General features: G+C 41.2%; 1 protein-coding gene across 5 annotated transcripts in view; it reads left to right on the top strand.

Moving 5' to 3' along the window:
- The window catches only part of CPNE1 (copine 1), a 34,846-nt gene that overhangs the window by 17,085 nt on the left and 4,721 nt on the right, over window positions 1-13,040 (top strand). For all 5 annotated transcript variants that reach the window (XM_086702074.1, XM_086702073.1, XM_086702075.1 and 2 more), the window contains 2 exons: window positions 12,600-12,728; window positions 12,828-13,007. In XM_086702074.1, coding sequence (XP_086558200.1) covers window positions 12,600-12,728; window positions 12,828-13,007 — 309 coding nt within the window. The remainder of the gene's footprint in view (window positions 1-12,599; window positions 12,729-12,827; window positions 13,008-13,040) is intronic.

Genomic DNA, 13,040 nt, shown 5'->3' with positions numbered 1-13,040 from the left:
TACAATACTAAGTCTGCTGGTAACCAGGGCCATGAGTTTCTCACTGCTATCTCTGTAGTCTAGACTCTTAATGGTGGGGGGTTGGGGGGGGAGATGTGACCTCACTCACCATCTTCATAAATAAGATTTGTCATTTAAGCATTTGTGCTACATACCAAATGTAACAACCACATGTGCTACCATAAGTCACCTGTTAGTCCTTGCAGAGTGGGGAAAGCTTAAGGGTAAAGAAATTCAGCTACTTTATTAAGGGGTCTTAAATCATACTAACTGGTGCTGTTGCTGATTTCATTTTCCTTTTGTTCCACTTGGAAGTGAGTTAATGCCATCCTCCACTACACTCCCCCACATAGAGTGTTGCTGTACAGAGATGGTCATGTCCTTTATACAGAACTCTTTCTGTGGTGTGGGCCTATGGGACCATCAGGGTCCCTCTGCTATAAATCTGGCTAAAGTGGAAAGACTAATGCAGCTCTTTCTGAAGTAGATGCTTCCAGTTACCTTGCTTTGATGATCATTGAATTGACAGGTTGGAATTGGAAATGTCTTTTGCCTCTAAGCTTTTAAGACCGTTTCACATGGATAATCAGCTTAGCCCTAGCAGTAACCCATGCTGACTAAATTTTTTGAGCAGTCTTATGCGCCCAGTACTTCCATGCTGTGGTAGAAAAGGAAGCAAAATAAAATGCCTGTTCTTAAAGACCTAAGGTCTTAAATTATACAAGTAAGTGCTCCATTGTACTTGTGCATGTACAGGGTACACTCATGTCCCACAGGAAATGGATAAAGGGTTTCCTGGCCAGTTGCTAAATGGTCAGACAGAACAAGTGTAATGGAAGCCTTGTGTGTAAGCTGAGGGAAGGCATGATCTCTAACCAAGGTTCTTGGGGACGTAACATTAATTTAGTAAAATGAAATGATTAATTGTGTGCGGGAACACAGTGGCACTACCTAAAATGGTATTTGTTCTGGAGGCTCTTAAAATTGTTCCATAACAGTGTAGCCTGAGTGGTGTGACTGAGCTGAATGGTGAGTAAGGCAGGCAGGTAAAGGGTTGGTTCTAGGAGTGTCCTGACCTAGCAGAGGGATAGAATCTTTTGTCTTTTTAATGACCTTTTGACTAGCTGCCGTATACCACTTCTTATAAACAAATGGCCTAATAAGACATTCATAAATGGTCCAGAATTAAGTGAATTCCTCCATTAATTTAACCAGTTGTATATAGTTGACTATCTGAAATTCATTTGGTAGTTTTAGCTTTTCTGAATGAGATGTCCACTACTTTGTTCTTGTTATTCCAGATCAGCACTGTCCAGTAGAGTTTTGTCCAGTGGAAATGTTCTCATCTGCATTCATATGCTGATTATTAGCCACTGTAGTAGCTACTATTTTTTTTTTAAAGTTTATTTATTTTGAGAGAGAGGGAGAGTGAATTCCAAGTAGGCTCCACTGACAGTGCAGAGCCAGACATGGGGCTCCATCCCACCAACCATGAGATTATGACCTGAGCTGAAATCAAGAGTTGGACCTTTTAACTGACTGAGCCACCCAGGTGCCCCTGTAGTAGCTACTATTAAATTTAATAAGCCACATGTGGCTAGTGGCTACTGTATCAAACAGCACAATTCTAGGTTCACAGAACAACAGAAAATTTGCTTTTCCATGTCTGATCTTTGGAGATTCCCCATGTTAGGCAACACTGTCCAATAGAAATAAGAGTCACTTATGCTATTTAAATTTTTCTAGTAGCCACGAAAAAGAAAAAAACAAAAACAAGTTAATAATACATTTTATTTAACTCAGTATATCCTGAAATGTTACCATTTCAGTATATACTCTATAAAAATTATTGAGTTTTTTTACCAAATTTTTAATGTGTATTTTATAGCACATTGTGATTTGAACTAAGCATATTTCAGGTGCTCAATATCCGCTTGTGGCTAGGAGGCCATCCTTTTGGACAGTACAGATTTAGAATATAAGAAAAGTTATCCCCTGTCATTATGTCTCTTAGCTGTGCTGCCTCTTTCAGCTGTGTGTTTACTTTTGAGTATTTGAATTTTGTTGTGTCCCTCCTAACCTTTCCCCTTCCTCTTATGTTGGCATGTTTTTTTGAGGCAGTTTATTTGCCTCAGTTAAGATTTTTATGGGCTACAGTTACCTTTTTCACTGACTAACTAGGTCTTACATTATAAACTTATTAATCCTGCATCAGAATCCAGCAGCAGAACTACAATCTTTTCCCTTCTCCCCACCCCACCCCATCCTGCACCCCATCTACAGTGGCAAGTGGGCAGATCAGTGTGTGTCTGTAATGTGGTTTCCTTATTGTTCAAGTCCTCTCTTTTATTTCCCAACTTCTCTAACATACAAATTCTGAAGAATAACCCATTTTAAGACCTCCTGTGTATCCCAAGTGGATTTATTCCAGTAAGGGGTGCTTGCATTATGAACAGTAGGTAGGTTTCTTTTTCTAAGGCTCTGGTCTGCTGCTGTTCACTCGGCTTCTTTATACCATACCTCACATTGCACACTGGAAATGCACTCGCTCTTGTCAATGCCCTTTTCCTGGAGTTGCTCAGGAAGGTGGTCCAGTACGGTTATCTTCTACACTCTGCAGGCAATAGGCAGGAGTCTCGTTAAAAGAAGGTAGATTAAAAGAATGTAGATTCCAGCAGGGCAGGCTGGTGGGCAGAATTGGCGGCCTAGTAGGCGTTCTATGTAAATTTTGGTATAAATCACATTTTCCTGAGAATGTGAATGCAGAATTTGTGCTTGTTATTTAAAGTTTATTTCTTTGATAAGTCCTACAAACGTGGAGTCCAGCAGTTCCTGTATTCCTGCCCTGACGGACAAATAGAACGTGTGGTAGATGCAGAATTATTTTCCATCAGTGTATAAGTCTAGTTGGTACAGGTCATGGGAAGAGACCACATGAGGCTCACTGCTCATGTGGAGTGGCCAGGTGGATTTCAGATTGGACTGGATTGCAAGGTGTGAGCTGTTGCTAAAATGGATGGAAAAGAACACATTTTTAGGCAGTTTGGTTGTGGTTCATTAGTTATCGTGTGTCCCAGGGCTAATCATTTCCTTTCTCTGGTCTTAGTGTTTTAGAAAATTAGATTAAGCTAGATAATCTGATTATACCCAGTTTCAAGCTTCTGTGAGCCTGTATACCCAGCCTTTCTGTTTCTGGAAGTTTGTAGGTAATTTGAACCTTAAAACTAAAGAAAGGCCAGTGGAACTCAAAATTTTGGTCTGGTGATGGCTCTTCTGCTTTTTCTGAGTGTGACAGCAGTCTCACACTGCAGCTTGAGAATTTCATTAGGAGAGAAAAGTAAGGAGGGCCTTCATTCCTGCCAGTTAGGTCCTCTGGGGCAGGTGGACCAGCAACATTTTTCTTGGTTGTCCCATGAACCGACAAGTTTGATGATGATACCACAAAAGGATCCATTTATGAGTACTGAGAATAGGATCAGTTAACACATTATTGGGCACTTACTGTATTAGTGTCAGGCAGGGCATACTTTCCATCGTTGGCCTCATTTAATCCTCAAAATAACCCTGTAAAGTTGGCACTATGGTTATTATCCCCACCTTACAATTGGGGGAAATCCAGGGGAAAAGAAGCAAAGTGACTTGCTCAGTTTCATTAATAGTAAGGGTAAGCAGATAATATTCAATCATAAGCTGTCTGCATGACTCCAGAGGCAGAGCTCCTCCTTTAACTAGTGCCTGTCCCTTACTTTTGGGAGATGTGAAGGGCCACTGGCAGCACCGTTCTGTCAGGGGTCTTGAGCTTGCTGGGGAAGGGACTCTGACCTTGCTCCAATACTCTGTTTATTTTGAGGTAGGCAGTTGGAGGCTTTGTGTAAACACATCAGAGTCCTAGGGCACAGAACTCCCACCAGTACAGTCCTATTTTGCTTGAAGGCTACGTGTTCTTCCTCAGTTTGCTTCTTTTCCCCCTATCAAATTCACTCCTCAAGCTAGGTTCTTTTTGAAGAGTTGGACACCAGTTGTATTTGTTCAACTTTGGATAAGTCTTTTGGGGATATTGATGTAGTTTGACTTTCAAACTTTTTTGACTGCCACAGAATATAGTCACAGGAGAAACCCTGTGACTGTTTACTGTACCATATTTTCCCCCTTTTCACTTTTTGTGTGACAGTCACATTTTAAGCTTTATAATATTGCCAAATACAGTGGCAACCAGACTTCTAAGTATCATATGGATCTAAACCAAATTATTGCTTAACATTTTAGTTTTAAACACAATTTGAGTAGCCTATGGTCATATGTATTAATAAAGACTGTGTAGTTTTATAGTAAGGATTTTTAAGTAAGGATTTACATATTTTGTTCAGTTTGTGACTTGTGAGGCTGTCTTTGGGGCTGCTAATTAAATTTGGGAAATCTTTGTTATACAGAAGGAGAAGCAGGGGTTAAAGAAAAACTTGTCTACTGTATCCATGTCTCTTGATGAGGCAGAGAAGGGAAGGAACAGTGGTGGTGGGCATAGTTTGTCTTTTTAATCTGAAGGGAAAGGAGTATTCCATCTGTGGTGTTCTGCCCATTGGGACCCTGTGGAGAATTTCCTGATTGGCTTTCAGGACTTGATCTAGCATCTGAGCTGCTCCAGCATTCCAAGGTAGGCAACAGGAGTGTGAGCATGGCTTTGGTTTGTTGGAGTGATCCTGCCACCCAGACATTTTGGTGCTCTAGTCTCCTCTTCGAAGCCCGAAAATGGGATTAAAATCTGTTTTTTTTTTTCTCTGTTAGGACTTTGGGAAGGGAAGAGGGCAGTGTAGTTCCTAAACATGAAGGAGTGCTCAACTGGCGCTGAATGGATCCAGGTGGATCCGGGAGAACAGATCTGTTCTTAGATTTTTGAAGGGCAGCGTTAGAATCTCCAAGGCAGGGGAGGGGATGCCATAGAAAACAAAGGACAAGTTACTCCCTATTGGCAAAGTGGGATTCCCTATCAACAATGATAAACTGACTAGCTGTGGGAAGGGAAGCCCTGATTTTTAGGATTTGCCCCATCTCTGTGGCTTAAACCTTTACCAAATTCACTTATAAAATTATGTGATATGTACCACTCATCTCTTGCAAACCATACAGGCCTGCTCCAGCACACTGCTACAAGCCTCCCTCAAGGTGTTTTGAATTGCTGTCCTGTGCTTAGGTCTGTGCTGTGTGAAATAGGAGATCCTGAAGCAGTGTTTGTTCTACAGATGTTTGTTATTTTATGGACAGTCAAGGAGCTGGAAACATTGACAGTTATGGTGTAGATTGAGTATAGTAGTCCAGGGTGAGAAGTTGTTGAGTGATCGAAATATTGTGAAAAAGAGAACATATAAGAGGTAGACTTGAAGGATAAATAATAGCTAATAGTTATTGGTAATAATAGTTGCAGGATGTGTAAGCACCTTGCATACATTATATACAGCTTTAGAAAAAGATTATACCCCCCCACTTTACTCTCGAAGAACCTGAGCCTTAGAGAGTATTTTGCCCAAATTATATAGGTAGGACATCGTTCTGGTGGGTGCATTAGTAGTACCTCATTGTGGCCAGGGAGAGGAGTAAGGCCAGTATTTGGAGCCTGGTCTCTTGACTGCAGAACCCATACTCTTGCCCACTACATCATGTTGCTGTTGGATACAAGAAGGAAAGTTCTTCAGAAGAGAAGGATATGACTATAGTCCAAAGTTCTAGAGGAGAGGAGCACCGGGGTGGCTCAGTTGGTTAAGCATCCTACTTCGGCTCACGTCATGATCTCATGATCTGTGGGTTTGCGCCCTGCATCCGGCTCTGTGCTGACAGCTCAGAGCCTGGAGCCTGCTTCAGATTCTATGTCTCCCTCTCTGCACCTCCCCCGCTCGCACTCTGTCTCAAAAATAAATAAATGTTAAAAAAAAAAATCAAAGTTCTAGACGATGTAGAAGTCAGAATATTTGAGTTTCGTCCTCATTTTGTTGAACCTGATGTGTGTGGCCTTATCTAAATCACATTTTACCTCTCCGCCTTGAATTGAGGGACTTGGATTAGATGCTCACTCAGTTCTTTTTTATTTCCGTCAATAGAGGAAAGCAGCCTACAGGGGAGAGCACAAGGGAAGGAGGCTTCAAGTGGTAGAAGACAAAGGAAGAAAAGATTGGTGTTATATATACTTAGTTGTTTCTGTTTGCAGTTCCTGACTAGCACAGAATGGAAGGCTTGGGGGTGCTGGGGGCACATAGAAATAAGCTAGTCTTGTGTTGAGTGTTCTAGAAAGCTCATTTCTTCTTGATGGTTTCAAGCAGTAGGCTAGGACTAGATTTGGGTCGTTTCTGAGGATCCCTGGATTATCACTCCTTTCCCAGTATTAATTCAACAGATATTTACAAAGTACCTGCTATGTGTGAGTCACTAGAATAGGAACAAGACAGATTTGGTTTCTTCCCATGTTGAATTTATAGTCTACTAGAGGTAATAGATAATAAGCAAGTAAATAAACAAGTTACACATTTTGATAGGTTTATGAGAAGCTGGGTATTGTTGGGTTGGAGTCAGGGAAGGTCTCTGACTTTGTTGAACTGAGAGTGGAAATGAGACCAGTTAAGAAATGCAGAGACTCTTATAGACATCCAGGCAAGATATACTGGCTCAGAATATTGGCAAATATTAGACCTCTTTTACAAAAATAAATGAGAAAGTTTTAGAGGCTTTTATTGACTCACTTAAATGTGATATTTAATATGGTTTCATAAAATTTCAGTCCTATAAAGGATGCTGAAAGTCCTTTATAATTATTATATTAAAGCCCATTAATTATAATGGCACCAGATGAAAAGTAAAGGAGTCTGGCTTAAGGACGTAGCTGTTCAAAGGATATGGAATAGAAGAGTGACGTGAACTAGGAGTTTTAATTATGTAAGATTTCCAAACAGGTAGGCTTGGAGCTAGATTTTAAAGGAGATCAACAGGATTTGGGAGAGAATAATACTCCCAGGCATTAGATAATGTAAAGGGAATATGATTCAAAGGATAGAAAACTGCACATTATAAGGATTTGCTTATAAAGAATTGCTAATTCCAATGAGAAGCCAAGGGGGCAGATTTGTGAAAAACAACTGTGGTAGCACAGGAAGCTCTGACTCTCAGAAATGGAATCCCATCCCATTTGCACATGTAGGTCCACAGAATTCTGATTGGGGTTTTAGTCTGGTCAGAGAAGAAACTAAGAAAAGATAGAACAGGACTAGCTGTGGGGAAGGGGTGCAAATGGTAATAGACTAGGAAAGAATGCTCTAATCTGCCAGAAATTGAGGCCTAGCACAAGAAGAAGCGCCTGTCCCACTGCCAAAGTGTCTTCCCCAAAGCCTCTTTGTCTCTGGGATCTTAGAGGAGCCCTGGAGGGAGGGAAAAGGCCGCAGCTCCAGTTGCCTGTAACTTCACCACCACAGATAATTACTGCTAATACTTTGTAGTTCTCAACAAAGTATCAGGGATAAACCCGTAGTTCTCCAATATAAGTCCTCCGCTTAAACTTTTCCTCAACATTTTATTGTGAAAACTTTGAGTATACAGATAAACAGTAAATATCCATATATCTACTATTTAAGTTCTACAATTTAAATGTTTCTATATTTGTTTTACCACATATCCATTCAACATGCCATTTACTTATTTATTTATTTATTTATTTATTGTGGATTTAAAAGAAATTGCAAGTATCAGCACACTTCATAAATATTTCAACATGTCTTGAGTTCATCATTTCTTACAGGTTTTTTTGGGGGGGTGGTAACATTTACATACAGTGAGATGTATACATCTTAAGTGTATCATTAGATGGCAATGAAAAATGCATTTGTGGTTCACATTCCTATCAAGATGAGGAACTTTTCCATTCCCTCTAGAGTTCTCTCTTCAGTTAATACCTGCCCCTCCCCTGGGGGACATGGGAAGAATAACCACTATTCTGAATTTTTTCATTATAGATTAGTTTCGCTTGCCTTAAAACTTTGTAAGTGGAGTCTATTTTATGCTTCAGATTCATCCATGTTACAGATATTAATAGTTTCTTTTTGTTATTGCGTAGTTTTCTCTTACATGTATAAATATTAAGGTTTATTCATTCTCATATTGATGGACACTTGGGCTGTTTCAAAATTTTGGCTATTATAAATAAAGCAGCTATGAACATTCTTGTATAAATCTTTTTGTGGACATAACGTTTTCTTTTGGATAAAAATCTGGGAGTGGAATTGCTGTTTGACTAGATGCGTATTTGGTTTTCTAATAAGGTGCCAAACTGTTTCCAAAGTGGTATATTTAATGCTTTCACTAGCGATGTATGAGATCTCCACATCCTTGACAACATTTGGTATTGTCAGTTTTTCTACTTTTAACTGTTGTGGTGGATATGTGATAGTATCTCATTGTGGTTTTAATTTGCATTCCCCTGATGACTAGTGCTGTCGATCACTCTTCCTTTGTATATTTCCAATCCATATATTTTCTTTTACGAAATATCTGATCAAATTCTTTGCCCATTTTTAAATTGTCACTTAGTTTTGAGTTCCAGGGGTCCTGCATTTAAATTTTAAAGCTCAGTTGTACAAGATAAGAATAGAGAAGATTTACTGCTGGACAGTAGTTCAAATGGAAAAGGCCTGAAAGTTTGAGTTGAGCAAAAGCATGTTACCATTTATTCAACAAATGGTTATAAGTACCATGTACTAAGCCACTGATATTAGGGATACAGAAATAATACCCAGTCCTAGTTCCAAGGAGCCCATAGATTATGAGGGTAGACAGACAAAAATCGAAATTTTGGTGGCAGTTTCAGTGTTAAATCACTAATATTTAATTTACTGAATACCCACCATAGGGTAGGTCCTGTTGTAGGTACTGGAGATAGGCAAACCAGATGTGGTTCCTACTCTAATACAGCTTACTTTCTTATTTTCCGTATATGGATGAAGACCATGCAAAAGCTTTGATACAGGGAATGAGATTGATGTGTGTATGTGTGTCAGAAGTGAAACCTGGTTGGAACATACTTATGTGGCTAGATGATTAGTTAGATAAGGGTCAGGTCTTGCAGGGAGGGCCTTGTACACCATTGTAAGAACTTTGGACTTTGAGTGTTTTGTGATGCCAATCCAGAGTTTTGAGCAGAGAAGTGGTATGACCTAGTTTCTGTTTGGTTAATAAAACACTCGTGTGTGTGTGTGTGTGTGTGTGTGTGTGTGTGTGTGTTTGCTTGCTTGCAGGAAGATGATGAGGAAGCCATGTAATCATCCAGAGGAGAGATGATAAATTTTACTTTGGGATTGTGGGTGAGGCTTCATAAAGCAATGATGTCATAGCAGAACTTTGGATGACAATACATTTTTTTAGGCAGAAACTGAGAGGTATCAGCTTGTGCGTGTGTTTGAGGAACCAGAAATAGCTTTGGATTACTACTTGGTTGGGTGGTAGAATGGTAGGAGGTAGAGCAGACTGGGAAGGGGTTTGAAGGTTGAATTTTTAGGGATGCAGGGACACCATATTGTTACAACTACTGCATTCTGTGTAGATGTGCCCTCTGGAGTTGTGCCTTAAGGTGACCTTGCTAGGGATTTTGGCTCTGAATCTAAGGGCCGTGGGCAGCTATGCAAGGCTTCTAATTAAGGTGGAGACTCTGGAAGCTGACATCAAGGAAGACTAGCTGAGACAGTGCTTAAGGAGAAGCCAGAGAGGAGGCAAGAGAACTCTGGATTTAGGTAGAGGTTGTTGAACCAGAGGTAGAGGCTTTGGGCTTTGAATAGGGAAGAGGACTTGAGTTGTGGTTTGGGGAAAAAAAATAATGAAGCCCTTTAAAAATTACAAAATAAACTAAAATATGGAAACAATACAGAAGTGTATTACAGAAGTGTAAGGATCATGTAAAATCCTTACCTTCATCCCACTTCTCTGAGGTACACCTAAAAGTTGCATTTCTTTGGTGTGTTGTCCACTTTTCTGTGTGTGTGTGTGTGTGTGTGTGTGTGTGTGTGTGTGTATTTATTTTGTCAACATATTCAAATCTATTGTATATACACATACAATTGAAGTTTAACATGGAGTCCTACTTTTCTTACCATTTTTTCATATAATACCAATATAATATAGTTCTGCCTTATATTTTACCTGCTGCTGCTCAACATTCCATTGTTTTAATGTATCATAGTTTACTTAGTACATAATAGACCTTTAAGCTGTCTCAGGTGTTTTACTATTCTCAGCAATAGTGAAATGAACATCCTTCATTTGTTTCTGCTCTGCAGAGAACATGTAAAGTGAGAAGCATGGAGTCAGACTTGGGGAAGTTGTGGTCCCACTCCTTTGGGAGAATGTGTTCTCTGTGTCTTCTCCTTGGGGAACTTTCAAAGGGAAGATCAGGTTGCTCAGAGTCTACAAGCCACATTCTAGGGGCAACATTCAAAAGAACTGGGGCTCTTTTTCCAGATATTAGCTGGGGGTTTCACTGCTTCCAGGTCAGATGGGTTCTCAGAGAGAGATGGAATAAGGCTTTCCTGTGGAAATTTAGACTGGGGAGTTACAGGACAAATATGTAGAAATGAGGATTCAGCAGACTTGAGTTGGTTTGGGTGGGACTTTATGGAACAGGCCTATCTAAATGGATTAAGAGAGGAGCGCCTGGGTGGCTCAGTCAGTTGAGCATATGAGTCTTGAGTTCAGCTCAGGTCATGATACCAGGGTCGTGGGATTGAGCTCCACACTGGGCTCTGCACTGAGCCTAGAGCCTACTTAAGATTTTCTCCCCCCCCCCCCACCCCCCGCCCCTGCCTCTTTCTCTAAAATGTTTTTTAAAAATAGATTAGGAGAGTGGTGGGTTTTCCATCATTGGATGCTTTCAAGTAGGGACTGAGATGATATGAATAGGCAGGCAGTTTGTGACGCAAGCTAAAGTGTAATAATTGTTCCAACATCGGTTGATAATAGCACTCCAGATGGAGAACACAGGGCACCAAGATGGGAACAGCACTATCTGTGAACTAGGTTGGGGGAAGAATTGACTGAGGGTCAGTTTAGGGGAGGCCAAGGCTGGAGGCATCCTGGGGTATAGTGCTGGTACAGATGGTCTGCAGGTGTATGGGTCAGCAAGGACACAGAGGTAGTAACAAGTCTGAGGGTAATTATTATGGGGACTGTAGGAGGAGGGGTTCCTTGGGAGTCATGGTGATCCATGCAAGAAGATAATGTTTCAGCTGAGGAAATGGATGGATTGGAGAAACTTGGTCCTTGATTGCCAGTCAGTTTGGAGGTGGCTGGGCTGGGAGCTGAGTCTGGAGATAGCCTTTTGGATTTCATTCAGCAAATATTTATTATCTAGGTGCTTGGGATACAGCAGTGAACAGAACAAACAAATATCCCTTCCCTCATGTTTATATTCCTTCAGTTTCCATTCTAGTCGGGAAAACATTATATATAGTATATTAGACACTGATAAATGCTAAAGAGAAAAAGCAGGAAAAGGGTATGCAATGTCAGTATTAGTAGGGTTAAAATTTTAAGTACCTAGAAGAGGAGAGCCTTTTTCCTCATAATGGAGATGATGATTTTGAATGAAGACCTAGAGGGAGTGAGGAAACAAGTCATGTGGATAATATGAGGGAAGAAACAAGCTTATTTGAGGAATAGCAGGCAAGCAGACCTGTGTGAACAGAATGGAATGAGCAAGAGAGATGTTAGGAAATTAGGTTAGAGAGATCTAGATCTTTCAAGACCTTGTAGACCATGGTAGAGTTTGGATGTTTTCTAAATAATATGAAATCATTAGAGGGTTTGGGCAGAGGTGTGACATGACCTGACTTAACATTTTAACAGAATCACCCTGGTTGCCGTATTGGGAATAGTCTGTTAGCGTGAGGATGGAGGTGGAGGTGGGGATGGCATAGGATAAGTAAGGGAGACAAGTTAAAGAGGCTAATGGGATAAGCCTGGTGACAAATGATGGCTTGGACTGGGTAGTGGCAGTGAGAGTAGTGAGGAGTTGGATATGAGCAGCTGATTTTAGGCTAGAAGATTGAGTTGGGGGCGATCCTAACACCATCTCAAGATGCAGGGCCCCACAGTTCGTGAGAAATCATTGGAGGAAGAAACTTTTTGGGGAGTAGTATCTGGATCATGGTCATGTTTGAGACAATGTTGGGACTGGAACTTGGATTAGGATCTGATCTGGGGCCAGTAAGAGGGTCAGAGTGAGATTCATTGGTCTCTGAGAAGATCAGGGTTGGATTCTGGGTCTTAGGAGCATTATAGCGATTTTAGGGTGAAGACTAGTTTGGGGTCAAAGTTGTTGATGGAGGCCAGTATACTTTTTCTGCATCTTCCCATCATACCAGGGTTGGTTGTACCCACCATTTCCTGTCCCATGGAGTTCACCTAAGGAATTAGAGGAGTATGGAGGCTCTAGGATCTTCTCTTCCTTGGGTGTCATGGAGCTGGATACAGGCTCAGCCCTGCCTGGGTGAAGCCTGCTGGCCTTCCTAAGCTGGGACCTGTAGTCAGGGAAGGGTGGAAAGGGTCCTCAGTGCTTGACTTAGGTCCTTTCTTCCCAGATGGCCCACTGTGTGACCTTGGTTCAGCTGTCCATTTCCTGTGACCATCTCATTGACAAGGACATCGGCTCTAAGTCTGACCCACTCTGCGTCCTTTTACAGGATGTGGGAGGGGGCAACTGGGCTGAGGTGAGAAGGACTGTAGGTTTAAGGTTGTGGAGGGAGGCTAGAACTATTTTGGGGGTTGAAGAGTGTATAACTGTTACGCTAATTGGCCTCTGCCCACAGCTTGGCCGAACTGAACGAGTACGGAACTGCTCGAGCCCCGAGTTCTCCAAGACTCTGCAGCTTGAGTACCACTTTGAAACAGTTCAGAAGCTCCGATTTGGCATCTATGACATAGACAACAAGACACCTGAGCTGGGGGATGATGACTTCCTAGGAGGGGCTGAGTGTTCCCTAGGACAGGTATGTAGGGCTAGGGATTAAAATCTTTCAGAC

This window comes from Puma concolor, chromosome A3, assembly GCF_028749965.1.
Source record: "Puma concolor isolate L17-30 chromosome A3, mPumCon1.1.hap2, whole genome shotgun sequence".
Lineage (NCBI taxonomy): Eukaryota > Metazoa > Chordata > Mammalia > Carnivora > Felidae > Puma > Puma concolor.
This window is presented reverse-complemented; position numbering and strand designations above follow the sequence as displayed.